General features: G+C 45.2%; 1 protein-coding gene across 1 annotated transcript; it reads left to right on the forward strand.

Moving 5' to 3' along the window:
* The first annotated feature begins 11980 nt into the window (after window positions 1–11980).
* On the forward strand, window positions 11981–13039 carry GPR148 (G protein-coupled receptor 148). Its single transcript, XM_008500896.1, has one exon. It carries the CDS (start codon window positions 11981–11983, stop codon window positions 13037–13039), a length of 1059 nt encoding a protein of 352 aa, XP_008499118.1.
* The last annotated feature ends 1437 nt before the right edge of the window (window positions 13040–14476 follow it).

The following is a 14476-nucleotide window of genomic DNA, read 5'->3' on the forward strand; positions in this document are numbered from 1 at the left end:
GTACTGCCTGTGTTGGGGCTATGGTTGCAAAGACAGACTTTCCACTAGATGGCCCTCCCCATCAAATATTGGAAATGTTTCCATGTAAACATGGCAACAGTTCCTTGGCTTTAAATGTCACTTTGAGCTTTGTCAACAAACTTTCTGTCCATGGTCTGCGGGCCAAACTCAATCCTCCTCCAGTCCTGCAACTTGGCAGCCCTATTTCTGTAACCCAATACCTACATTAAAAAAACTTTTTTTTTCCTACTGTATTTTACTGTCAAGCTGTACTCAGAATATGTATGCCTAAAATCCTGCCTTCTTGTATGTGGGAACTATATAAGTGGCTGTTAAATGTTCTTTTTATCCACATCTATGATGTATTGAGACCTGGGTGTCAAGGTAGCACGGTTGCATGCTCAGAAAAAGCAGTGATATAACAGCCTGCTCACTTGTCATGATGCACCTGTTTTGTTTAGGTTTTTTTACATCTGACAAGGTTTCCTAAGGGGAAAAAAAAATCACAGAACTAAACTTTCAGAGGATGTGAACTGACATTACACTATTAAAATTCAAAGACTTGAATTAATCATCCTCAGATTTGACTTTGGTCAAGGAACATTGAGTGAGGTCCCAGCTGATTATTCTGCCCAGGACAAGCCCATCTGAGGCTCTTTTTGGAGGCTCCTTCCTTGGTGTATGGCAGGGAATACTTCCTGGTGTTTGTTCACTGCTCTTTGTCCAAATTGCACCTTGCTGTGGTTCTTATGTTTTGCTGGTGTTGCCCAGTGTTAAATTGCAGGATGCCTGACAGAAGTCTCATCTTCTTGCACTCAGCTTCTTTCACACAACACTCTTGCCAGAACACAACTCTCGTGCCACTGGTGGTACACAGCCACTCCAGAGCTTCACAAATGAGCCTGCTGGATGTGTAGCAGAAACTGTGTCTAATTCTGCCAATGTGCAGGTGCTTTCAAAGGGAGTTTCACCAAGGAGTTGACCAGGAGTGATACAGGCCCCTGGTGCACAAATGACAACTCGTGGCACCTGCAGGAACCACCAAACATTTTAGGAGAAGGATACAGGCCTGAGAAAGAGACTGAGAACACAGGTAAGGTGGTGTTGAGACTGTATTTTAGGCTGGGGACAGGAAAGGGTTGAGGACTGGAATAAAAGGATGAGGTGGAAGAATTCTGTGTCCTGCCTCAGTGCAGCTGATACAGCCCACTGCAGAGCTGGGTGCTGCTCCTCTCCTCTCACTCACTGCTGCTAATCAGGTTTGGAAATGTCTGTGCTTTAAATAAAAGCAGAAGTCTTCCTTCTCATTTTGTGAAGTGACCTGTGGGCTTTGGGTCCTAAACTGCTGCTCAGGAAAATTTGAAGTAATGAGTTCTGTGATTCTGTGAAAAAAGCAACGATTGGTGCCAGGTGCTAACAACAGATGCTGGTAATAAGTCAATTAAAACAATAAGGTACATTTAGGGGATGTTCATCAAGCAATGCACAGAGGGGTTAAAATGCTGAAAATAATTGATCTTGATCAATAAAAAGAAATATTAGGAAGTGTGCTTCTGTGGGTAGGCAAGAACTAGTACATTGACTGGGAAGGAAGTGCAGCAGGTTAATAAGAATGTGAATGAATATTGCTATGGGCCCTGGTGAGTGCTCTTTGTTTCACTGTGCTGCCTTCAGGGGCCTGGAATCAGCTTTCCTTGCTGAGAAGGGTGGTGTTGCTAAATGGTATTATGATAACATAATGAGAAATCAGAGCAGCTAAGTCTTGACAAGGCATCCAGCTCAAGTTAATTACAACAGAGAAGTCGTACCATGGTTCCAAGGGAAACAGTAAAAGCACAGATGGAGACATGCGATTGCTTACTGAGGATTAGTCTGGGAAGTGCAGAGGTCTTGAAAGGACAAAGGACCAATCTGGACAACCTCAGTGCTGGAACCAGAGGCTGAAAAGAGATGTGGGCGAGTGGACTGCAGATAAGACAATTTTAAGAGTGTGAGTTTGTGAAGGAAAAGGCTAGCTTTTAGGTTAACCCTTGTGTAAACGTGTGATTGGAGTCTGGGAAGGTTGGTGCCTGTACACAGTCATGACTTGTCATAACAAATGTAATTATGCTCATACTGTAACAGAACCAAGCCCAGGCCCAGCCAAAAGTTATCCTGAACCCAAATGTTCCCAGTTTAAGCCAGGCTGGCACACCCTGTTTAATGTTACCAGGAAGATTTGTTCAAAGTTCACCTCAACATGCCCAGTGAGTCCTGGAGGTGCTGGGAACAGTCCTGTAGGGATCTGAAAACAAGAACCTGTCTGCTTAGGCCTGGAGGGGGATAGTTGCATGGGGCATTAGTGGCTTTTCTGTACTACTGACAATAGACATAATCTAATATCCAGTCCCCCCCAAAAAAGATCCTAGTGCAGAAATACAAGTAGATCAGATGGCAGTGTCTCCTGTGCTCTGTTTGGCCCAGGAGCCCAGAACACACTGAATTAGCCATAATCTCTCTGCCACTGCACATCCCCTTCACTTAGGCTTCATTCCTGCACTGCTTTGGAAGCATGGGACATGGGTTTATTGTGTTTGTTGCTGTGTTCACTGGGACAGTGTGGATGTGCAGGAGGCCTGGGCTCAGCAGCTCTTGGGCAGGATGATCCAGAAGAGCCCTTCCATCCACACATCCCTCCAACCTCTCAAAATCTCACCCCCAGGCAAGGAGAACCTCAGGGCAGGTGTGATACTCCCCTGAGAACAGGAAAGGGATTGTCTGGAGGCAGAAGGAAATTCCAGAGAGATGAAAATGGAGAAAAATGTCCAGAGTAAGAGGTGTCCTTAGAGAAATAAATGAGGTGCATGAGGGTAGGAAGAGGTTTCTTCCAACTCTTCATCAGAGTAGGTGCTGCCTGACCTCTGGTTGTCTCTGTCAGGTTAGATGCCTTGTGCCTAAACAAAGAGCTCAGGCTGTTTCTTCCTAAGGCTGCTATATTAACTGAAAACAAAAACAGTAAATTATTTAGTAGTTGAGAGCTGCTTTTGCAGGAGTTAGGGGGCAGCTGGTGTTGGGGTGACCATGGTGACATCGGGAGGAGGTGGTGTGTCCAGGAATAGGGGCTCAGAGCATGGCTCAGGGACTTCAGGGGGCAGGAGGGTTCCAGAGCTGGTGTCTTGGGTCGGGGCAGGGGTTTTGGAACAGGGAGAGCCTCAGGGACTCCTGTGAGAAGGTTCTGGATCTAGTTCCAGCCCTGCCGAGCTGGAGGTGCCTCTGCAAGTAATGTATTCAAGAAAGGAAAACCAAAGTTGGAAAAAGGGCCCATGGCTAAGGAGAGGAGGAGGTGAGAGCAATGCTAGAGAGAGATCCCAAGAAATGAGAAATCAGAGCAGCGAAGTCTTGACGAGGCACCCAGCCTTGGCTGAGCAAGGAGAGGGAAGAGGTGCCCGGGCAGAGATTCCCACAGCAGCCATGGCTCTGTGTGCAGCTCCTCAGGGACTGCCCCTCTGGGAGGCACTCATGTCCCAGGGCTTCCTGAAGGACTCTCCCGGGGGAAGAAGGTGAGGAGTCCTCCCCTGAAGAGGAAAAGGGTCAGAAACCCCGGGGGGGGAGGCGGGGGGGGGGGGGGAAATGAGCCTGAACCCTCTTTGTCCCCTATGCCCTGAGGGGAGGCAGCAGGGAAGGGACCCGGGAGAGGGGGGAGGTGTTAAGATTCGGTTCTGTGTTCTCTTTTTCCTGATAGATTTTTTTTTTCCCAAGTTTAATCTGTCTGGTTTTGCCCAATTACTGTAATTGAGTGCAAATCTCCCTGTCTTGTCTAAGGGGCCTTTGGGTGGATTTTCTCCTCCCTGTCCCTCAGGTAGGGGGTGAGTGAGCAGAGACCTGGCTGCAACAGCAGTTCTGAACTGGTTTAACTCAGAGTTTGTTAAAATGGCTCAGTAAAATGGGTTGCTAATTCATTTCACTTTTCTTCCTGTCCATTCCTGGCAGAGAGAGGTGTGTTCAGAGGGTTAAAAGCTGGCTGGCTGGCCAAGCCCAGAGAGTTGTGGTGAACGGAGTTAAATGGAGTTGGCAGCTGTCACAGGGGCTGTTCCCCAGGGCTCAGGTTTGGGACCTGTCTTGTTTAATATCTTCATCAATGATCTGAATGAGGGGATTGAGGACACCCTCAGGAAGTCTGCAGATGATTTTGAGTTGGTCAGGAGTGTTGATTTACCTGAGGGTAGGACAGCTCTACAGCAGGACCTGGACTGGCTTGATTGATGGGCTAAAGTCACTTGTATGAGGTTCAACAAGGCCAAGTGTCAGGTCCTACACTTCAGGCACAGCAATCCCATGGAATGCCACAGGCTTGGGAAAGAGTGGCTGGAAAGCTGCCAGGCAGAGAAGGTCTGAAAATACGCCTGGCCTCAGTTCTTCATCAAGTACCATTTTACTTTTGTTTACAGGCCTTTTGTCGGCTCTAGGTGCAGCTGAGCACAGTAGCAAAGCAAACAAGAGGACACATTTTCTCTGGCACTCTTCATGCACATCCTTTAATGAGATGGAACTTGGATTGAAGTAGAACAGAACAAGTAATTAAACTAGAAATAAAATTGGCAGTGCTTAGTAAAGATCTTGGCTTGCTGGCTGCCTTCAGCAAGGTACTTCCCTTACCTCGGTCTCTGTCATGAGCTGTAACTATTCCCGTGTGGTGAGTTTAGGGCATAAGTTTGGGGCATATCAGGGCTTCAGAGGTCACCAGGAGAGTGAGACTGTGACCTTACATACTCAAACACTGGTAATCTTGCCTACAAAAAAAAAAATCTTTACAAATTCAGAGCGTTTATGTTCCAACATTTGTGTTCATCCTCCCTCCCTAACATTGCTTGTCTGCTGTGAAGTCTGAATCTCCCCTGTGAGAGGACAGGGTATTGCTATGGAAATGAGTGGGAACAGTACAATGCCCCTGTGTCAAGGACAAGGCAGTGTGAAGCCTCATATGGAGAACATCTAATTTTTAAGCACCTGTGCTGGAAAAACTAACAAAGGAGCTGCTGGGAAGGGACAGCAGAGCCTGTGTGCAACCCACAGCACATCCCCTGCCTGGCTAATAGGAGATTGTGACTCTCATTCAGCACATGCTGGCAGTTCATCTCTCTGCCATATGGTAGCTGTGCCTGGCACTTGCTTCATGGGTGTGAGATAAGGTCAGCTTCTCCCTGTGGTCTGAGGTATTTCAGAGAATCAATGTTGCTTCAGTGTATTTGCCACCTGGGAACCACTGGTGTTCCAAGGTGCAGTGCTGGGAGCTGGGAGGGAGCACCTGAATGTTGGCAATCAGACTCCTTCCTACACAGGATGGTGCTGGCCCTTGGGCTAGGATTGTACCTGTTCATGCAGTCTGTCATCAAGAGGCAGCATCTCTTCAGATGATGTCTTTTCTCTCATGCTGCTTTTTTCTTGCCTTTTCCCTGCTTTTAATCCACTTCCTAGTTTGTCTCCTTCCATCTTGATTCTATCTTGTCTTTGCTCCCAGGTTGTGCAGAGCAGGAGGGAGCTGGGCAGCTGCCAGGAAGTGAGACTCCATCACCAGTAAAGCCCTTGCCTGTCTGTCTGCCTGTATATACCAACCTGGCTTTTCTACCCTTTTCCCCTTCCATCTCTCTTTTGGCATTTCATTTTATCTTGCATTTTGCACTCTCCAGCCATTTGTCTCCCTTCTCATCAAATGATGCCGTAGGGAAATACCATGCTAAACCTCTCCTGTACTGCCTGAGACAAATCTTGTTAGAACAGAGACAAAGCCAGACAACTTCTGCTTTTGCCTGCCTCCAGCAGTCCTTCCCAGGCAATGCTGGAGCTTGTTGCTGATAAGATAGGACAAAGAAAAGTTTCAGTGCCAGCCACAACCAGAAAGCCTGAGATGAGAGGATGCTCTTAGGAGGTTTGTGGATGTATATAGTTCCTCCACTTGAGAAACCACCTCTCAGGAGGAAGAGCTTTCTCCCTGACTTAAAGGAGAAATCAAGGAGTCATGAATTCAAATGGGTATTTCCAGTTCTGCTCATGACTCTGTGACAGTGAGTATGGGTTTAATCTCTTCTGGTAGCTGGTAAATCCTCAGGTAAGAGTGATATGTGGTTGTTCTTTACCTAAAGACCTCCTGCAGGTAACTCCTGCTAGTGTCAAATTTGAACAGTGTTTAAAATTTTAGAAAGGTTCCTCCTTACTAATTAAACAGCTTTAGGAAAGAAGGCTGATATTTTACAAATAAGCCTTATGCAGGAAGTTGTATCTCCTGTTTGACAAATGCATTTTTATGAAAAGTAGGTAGGCAGGTGTAGAATCCCCCAAAGAATGTTTGTCTCAAAACAGCCTCCCTGACAAAGTGGACACTGTGCTGGGGTGGAGGCCTCATCCAGGAGCCATCTGGACTCTGTTTTCCCCAGGAGAGACCCTCATTTGGGTGACCCCCCTGATAGACAGGGCCATGGCAAGGGGAGCTCTGTCTGATGCCACCCTGGCAGGCAGGACACTGTCCTTGTTCCATAAGGGACAGGGGCAGGAGAGCTGCACCCTGCAGAGGCAGAGGGACACACTGTGTGTGCCCTGGGGAAAGCCACTGGAGAGGCCAGAGGCACAGAAATCAGGGTTACTGCTGTGTCCTCCCACCTGGAGGGGCCCAAGGGAACACCTGGCTGTGCAAGATATGTCAAAACCCCCCTGAAATGGTGGGGTCAGGGGGCATCAAAGAGGCAGACTGGAAATGCTGGATGTGACCCCAGCATCCAAGGACCTGAACTTCCTACCCAGATCATCACTGGATCCAAGGTTGGTGAGATCTTCTCTGTCTCTTCTTTGTCTTTAGCTCTCTCCCTGTGTCTCTGTTTCTGACCTTACCTGGGCACATGAGGGTAACAGTTTCTAACTTGAAGTTTTACTCCCTTTGTTAGTTGTAACTCTTCTTTGACCACTTAAATTTTGCTAAATTGTAATCCACTCCTTAGAAACTACCATCCTTTATAATTCTGCCAGCTGTAATCTCACATGCTTTATAATCTTACTCACTTTACTGAAAAATTGTGTTTTATACAACCCCCCTGGGTAAGAACCTTACTCCTGAGCACCACACAGAGAATTCCTGAACTCAGTCTCAATGGATGGGTTGTTAAAAGAGATTAATTAGAGGAGGAGGATTGGGCCCAGCTGCACCCAGGCTCCTCTCTGAGGAGTTCAGAAGGCAAGGGGCTCCAGTCCCAACCTCCCTGGGTCAACCCCCACTCTGGGTAGCCCTCCCTGTGCCCACTCCCTGAGCTGTGATATTTTGTTGTCCCCCACCTCTGGGGAGCTGTGGTGACTTTGTGAGAGGTGACAGTGCTGCACCCACCCTCACAAAGGGGGGTGTGACAGCAGGAGAGATCGTAACATCTAATACCCAGTGTAGGATGGCCTCTTTTGGTGTCCCATGAATCCCTGGCTGCATCTGCAGCTTGTCACGTGGAAACATGTTGGTAAGTGAATCATGTTGGTAAAAGGTAGGCCCTCTCAGCACAGAAGAGTCACTGGAAGAGGAGGAGAACACATCTTGCTTTGCATAGCCACACTCAGGAAATTAAAATGAGTTCTGCCAGCTGCTGCTTGCAGCAACAGTGGCCAAACAGTGACCTGCAAGAAAGTAGGTGATGCCTGGGACATGCAGACACTACTTTTTTTTAAGGTTGTGTTAATTCTCTAACCTTTTGTTGAAATATTTGAAAATTCTGCTCTTGTGACATCCAGTTTAATTCTCAGTGTTGAACCTGCAAGACAGATTTGCTACAAAATTTACTGTGGTTTTGTGACTACCATGGCCTGATGCTGCTTGGAATTAAGAATAGTGATTCAGGGATTTAATGCTGAGCTGTCCCACAGGTTCTTTCTGTGTCTGCTTTTGTTTGGAAGCCTCATCAAAGTGTCTTCAAACCAGCACTTTCCAATCCTTTTTTCCTTTGTTTTAGGTTTCATTTGACCTTTAAAATAATTGTAATCTGATCTTAGTTTTTCACATCTGTTTCTTTATTTCCTTAACTTCAGTACATACCACACCTGACTTGTGAGCTTTGTACAGTTAAAGGAGCAGTGTGTATGTCTGTTATCTACAGCAAATAACAAGCAAGGTGCTGAACAAATTTTGGAGCCAAGGGAGACAGGTAGCTGAGGTATGGAGACCAGGACAGTAAAACTGTGACAGCCAAGCTGTACTTCTCCCCTGCACATCCTCAGGAGGCTTGCAGAAAAGTTTAGAAGGAATCTTAAAGTTTTAGAAAAAATTTGTCTTTTAACTGACTTTCTATTTAAAGAAGAAGAAAAAAGGAAAGCTCAGACAGAAATACAGTACAGTTAAACTGTTCTGATTTTTTCACTAACAGAGCCTTATTTCCCTGGAGTGAGAATATGGATATAGGCAGGAAATAATTAGATCTGGTTCTCTGCCCTGCTGGGAGGAGCTGGTCTGCTCATGGGCACTGAGCTACTCATGGCTGAGAAGGCTTCACCAGCACAGGAGGTGCCTTCTGGGTCTACATCCTCCCAAGAATGCCCTCCAGAAAGGGTTCATTCTTGGAAGGAAGCTGAAGAAACTGCAATAGCACATTAAGGTTCCTCAGCTTTTCCTTCTGTTACTAAACATGGCTGGAAAGACCAGCATGAAGAATCAGAGCAGTGAAAATGTTGATTTGTTGGTCCCAACTGCCTCATCTAAACCAGTTCTGTTGGAGGAGCTTTGGTGGACTCAGGGGTTGCCTTTCTGCAGTGCTCTCCCAGGCCAGGCAGAGAGTGATGTGAGTGATGCTGGAGCAGGCAGGCATCTCAGAGACTCCATGTCCTGGTGAGACAGTGATGTGATGGCACTCAGGGAACCTCAGAGCTAAACATGCAGTTCAGTCCACACTTTCTCTGGGTATCTCATCCTGATAGAATCCCTTGGGATGAAGGGATGGGAAATCTTGGCATTATTTTGATGGGCTTCCCTGTCATGGCAGCAGTGTGCTGGTTGGCTTGTTGGATTTGTTTAGACTAAATTCTTTGTGAAACAGAAAGCTTCCCTGTGTGTGTACACAGTTAAGCTCATACCAGCTGCTGTAAGATGGTAGCATCTCTGACATTTTCTGTTCCATCTGACAACACCTGTTTGTAGTCGATAACAGCATATCAGGCACTACAGTTCTTGCTGGATTTGCAGTGTTCAGTATGGCTGGATGGAGGCTTTCTCCAGTCTTCCAAACTCAACAGATAACTAAGCTTTCAGTGGGATGATGATTGAAGCAGAAAGGAGTAATTTACAGTGTGTGATTCAGTTTGAAAATCAATACAGACTGTATTGAGCCAGAGTAAGAGCTGCAAATAGTGTAGGTCTGAATCAGTAAGATATGTAAAAAGTGCATCCACCTTAAATAAAATTACCAGAGAGCATTAAAAAAAAATCAATAACTAAACCATTAAAACTTGGTTTAAGGAAATTGCTGGAGAATCATTCAGGTTGGCACCACAAAATATTGAACACTGAGATGCAACACCAGGGAGCTGCCTAAGTTCAGCATCCTCAGCAGTGGTCTGCAGAGCTGCCAGTGCCTTGCAAATGGTCCAGATGGGGAAATGTCTCCTAAAATCAAGGAAATTCAAGGAGACAGCAACCACATGTTTTCCAGAGCCACCTGCTCTGGGTGTGTAACAGTGTGGCAAGATAACAACAAATTATTTGCATTTATACTTTTATGCCTGCAGAAGTGGATTTTTAAAAGGTGGCTTAGTTGCAAGTTGCTAAAGTTACCACTTCAGCTTTGTGCTTTTCAGAAGTCAGGATGTCAGTGTTTGTTACCCACCCAGGTGTAGCTGAGCCTTAAAGCTCATGATAATTATCTCTTTTATCCAGGATAAGAGAATAGCTCTGCTATAAGAATGTTACTTCTAGGCAAGAGGAGAAAAATAATTAAACTGAAAAAAATAAGATCTATTTGTTAATTGAACAACTCTGCATACAAAAGCAAGCCCTTGAGATAGGTACTTGAAGAATTACAGTGCTGTGTAACATCACTCTGGGAAATACTTGCCTGCATTAGGCACTGCTATAGATGTATATTCATGTACATTTATTTTTCTATCGGCCAGAAGTGTGCAGCAACCAGCTGGTGGAAAATACAATTGTGATTTTATATAAAAATGAGAGAGTCTGCCCATTAAGAGGGCATTCCTGGAATGCCATGAGCTCTGAAATGATAGCTGTGAGTTTTCATTGCTTCATTCCATTTTGCATTAACAGTATAAATCAACAATTTGGGGTTTTGAGTGCTATTGTCTGCTTCAGGTATGAGCTGTGTTGTGACTGATGGATGGATGCAGGGCATGATCCTGAAGCCAAATGTATGATCACCTGGATATTGTTCCCCACACTTTCCAGTGGATGCAGGATTGTGTGAGCAGAAATAATTACCTTCTGTTTTGCCTACCCAGGCATCATAGCTACTGAAATGCTGTGCTTAAAATTATCACTGATTTTTCTTCCTGTTCCTTTGCTCCACATGGTGCAGGCTGTCAGACTGTCTGAACATACAGCTCCATGGCTGCCAGCTACCAGAGTGGAAGGAAGTGAAATGCACACAAGATTTCATAAGCTGTCTGCTCTGTTACTTGGCATGTCCTGAGCCAGCATGAAGTGAGACTCTGCACTGTCTCCCACAGATGGAACCTGCAGTACTGCTGTGTGCTGGCAGTGCTGGGGAAATACTGAATACAGGAGCACCATGGAGCTGTGTTCCCACTGCTCTTGGAGGCTCAGTAGCAGAATCCTCCTTACTAGAGAGAAGGAAGATCACACTGATACAGTAGTTGAAATTTGATCATGTTGATGAACATGGAGGGTTGTCTGAACTTAGATATTTTTATTTTTTGACACCTAAATGAATAATGTAACTTCGAAACAGCTGAGCAGCCATCAGATTTCATCAATTACTTAATTTTAACTATTTTATTAGACATTTGGCTTGTGCACACAATCTTTTTCATGTACTAAGAGTAATCCTTTGTTCATCATTAAAAATCTCCAGGGTTGGAGATTTTTGCCCTTGCACCACTGGTGACGAAAGCTACTGGAGCAGGGAGTTGCTGAGCTGCATATTCTACAGACCTCTTGTCTTTGCTTCTTATGCCCTGTGTAAACCCCAAAGTCACACGATGTCACAGCAGCAGTGCAGTGCCCTGTGTGTTGTACAAAGGTGTAAGCAACTGGAGGAGGTGTAGGGCATGAAATAAAACCATGCTTTGCAGCACACAAAATGGTGACCAACTGCATCAACACAACCTTTTTGATTAAAACAAGCATTATTAGCCAGTATTCAGCCAGGGGGAAGCTTATAATCTGTAAATAGTCTGAATACGCTCACTGAAGCAAACATATTTATCATCTATAAATCAGATGTCATTCACTAGAGCCATTGCCATACAATTTTACAAAAGGATTGAGAGCCATTTTTATTGATCACTTCAAACTGACTGTTGTTGGGTAAAAGTGACATAAAACATCACCCCATAGCTTTTATGACTCTGCTACATCAGTACCCATGGAATGTTGTTCTATGCCATTACAGATCTGTTCAATCAAGGTAATATTTCATCTGCTCTGTTGGAGTGATAGTGTGATGAGAGCAAACTCAAATTACTGAAAATGATCAATGTTTTCATTCCTGATCAAAGAGCTAGCTGAGAGAATTAGACTTGTTTTAAAGCATGTGAAGAATCATTCTCTTTTCTGAGCTTTAGATTTTGCAGAAAGGAAAGAAAATCTTCACTGGAAGGAAAAACATCTTTTGGTGCCACAGCATTAACTTCAGAGTTTCAACTTTGTCTTTGAGAGGAGCTGGGAGAACTGGCTGCAGCAATTACCTTCCCACCACGGGCTTCCTCTGCTACATTTGCCTTTCTAAGTGCCCAGTATAGAAGATCTTGCTTTCTCCAAGTCATATAGTCATCTTGGATTCCTAAGGAAATGGACTTCTCTGCCTGTACTCCAGCAAAGAGAGCAAATGCAAGTGCCTACCACCACAGGAAGGAAGAGTTCAACACTTCCTCAAATTTGGATGACGCTTCTTTGTACTATTTCCTGGAGGAATGGGCTCTTAACCCATCAGGCTCACACACGAAGATGTTTTTAATCCCTCCAGTTGTCAGCCTTGTGACAGGTGTCCTCATCATTCCTACTATCCTGTCTGTGATCTTCTCTAGGTTTAGCATCCGTCAGGAAACGAGGTACATGCTGCTGGGAAATGCTCTGCTCTCTGATCTGATCTACCTTCTGTCCTACACCCTGTCAGCTGCTCTCTTTGAAGCTCAGGTACATCTCCCAAAGGAAGCTTGTGTCTTCCTATTATTTTTGCTGACAGTGGCTTACTGTGGAGGGCTGTTCACAGCTGCTGCAATAGTCCTGGACACATACATAGCTATTTTGTGTCCTTTGCGTTACCTTGTTATTTTACCTCCTTCACGAACTAAAAAAATTATTTTAATGCTATGGATGTGTTCTGGGGCTTTCCCTGGGATTTTCTTCTTGGTGCTATCCAGCACTCACAGCTTTGTGCCCTGTGTCCTGGAAACATGCTCAGTTCCAGTAATCCTGATATTAACTCTGAATGGGACTGATGCTCTCAAGCTCTGTTTCTGGCTTTCTACCACAGTTATTTTTCTCTGCCTGTCTCTAATATTTTGTTGCTATGCTATTCTGTATTTCAAAACCAAACAGTCAGGCATATGGGAGAGCTTCTGCTCCAGAGCCAGTGTAACATTCATAATGCACAACACTGTGTTGTTTTTTTACTTCTTACCACTCTTGACCCTTTTCATAGAATCATTCTTGTGCGTTAATTTTGTCATCAGACTGAGAACAGGAATCTGGGTCTCCCTGACAGTCTGCAATGTCCTGATGATTCTGCCTAAAGTTTTGTTCCCTTTTCTGTATGGGCTTCGATACAGAGAGATTTCAGAATCTCTCAAATCCATTGTCAGAAGGAAGCATCTTTGCCCAGGGTCACCTGCTCCATCCCCATCCTGAGCCAACACAGGGTCCCAGCCACAGCTGAGGAGTTGTCCTCACCTTGTTAGCATACAAGCCTGATGGAAAGCACTCTGCTTCTGGAGAAGCAGTGATCAACCATCACAGAAGACATGGGTTGATTTCTCTGTGTCCTTGGTGCCAGAAGGCCACAGATCTTTCATCACATCATAGCTGGGAATACAGCAAATGCCACCCTGGATGAAGTCCTGAACTCTGTTTCAATTTGGGAGAGCAGTGTCTTTTGGAGAAGGTGTTGAATCAAGATCGTTTTTGCCCCACCTGTGGCAGATGCTTCTCTGGAAAATGAAAAAAGCAAAAGGAGGGTAACCACAGGTCTGTTGACAATGTTGCCTGCAGCAGAGAGTGCCCTTAACTAAAGATGCTGTGAACATAACAGCTGTTTCTTTCATTCACGTTGTATTCTTGCAGGGTTGTCACATTCCTTGAAGCAAAGACTGGAAGGTGCCTGAGGAAGCTGCTGTCAGTCAGTGAAATGCTGTTCTTCATCAGGTGTAGCGAGCCAGCTGTGCAGCTGCCTTACAGGTTCTGTCTGACATCTGCAAAACACTGGATTTTTATAAAATCTCTGTCTGATGAAAAGTCACCTTTGATCAGTGTCTGTTGGGCAGCCCAGCAGCTGGCTCTGTCAGGAAGTACCAGAGCTGGGTGGGCTGCTCCAGGGGAGATAAAACACACCAGGAGCAGGGGATGGCAGTGCAGGGCATGGGGACCAAGCACAAAGGCTGCGTCTCAGTCCCAGTCCTGCCTCACACAGATCTTCTTAGCAACAGAGCTGCACCATATCGCAGCTGGTGTTGGGAACCTGCCCCCAAAGCCCTAGGAAGGTCAGGAGATGCTGCAGAGCCTGCTGATATACTCAGGAGGAAGAAAATGATACCTTGTGAGAGCCTTTGGAGTTTTCCACCTACCTGTAGCAGATGAGTGCAACATATTTCTGATCTTTAAAGAAACCAAAATACCTTTAAATATAAACATCAGTCTGAAAAATGTAAATTGCAGTGCCATTCCTTGTACATGAGAAAAGAGCTTTTGTGTTTCTAAAGATAGTATTTTTAGAATTTGTTACTTTTCATCCAGAAATACATTGGACTTTATAAAAAAGCATTAGAAAATGGCCCTTGGTTTTGCTCTGTGAATTATTTTCCTTGTGTGCAGTCTTTCTATGCTTTGTTTGCTTAAAGCAATGAACAGAAAGTGCTGAATGTAGCTTTTCACACTCATCTGAGGAATTCCACTGTGTGAGCCAGGACGAGACTGGTGTCTGGTTGTGTGAGATGGGTTTTGGCAGTGAAATGTGTTTGAGAAGTTATTGCTTATCTTTTTCTCTCCTCATGCACCAACTGCTTGCTCCTCTGTATTGCAGCATCTGCTCTCTCCTGTTTGCTGATACAACTGCAGGTTAAAAAATAACCC

The sequence above is a fragment of the Calypte anna genome, chromosome 9 (assembly GCF_003957555.1).
Source record: "Calypte anna isolate BGI_N300 chromosome 9, bCalAnn1_v1.p, whole genome shotgun sequence".
Lineage (NCBI taxonomy): Eukaryota > Metazoa > Chordata > Aves > Apodiformes > Trochilidae > Calypte > Calypte anna.

Coding starts and splice junctions, on each gene's coding strand:
- GPR148 (XM_008500896.1), top strand. CDS start 11,981: ATGGACTTCTCTGCCTGTACTCCAGCAAAGAGAGCAAATGCAAGTGCC.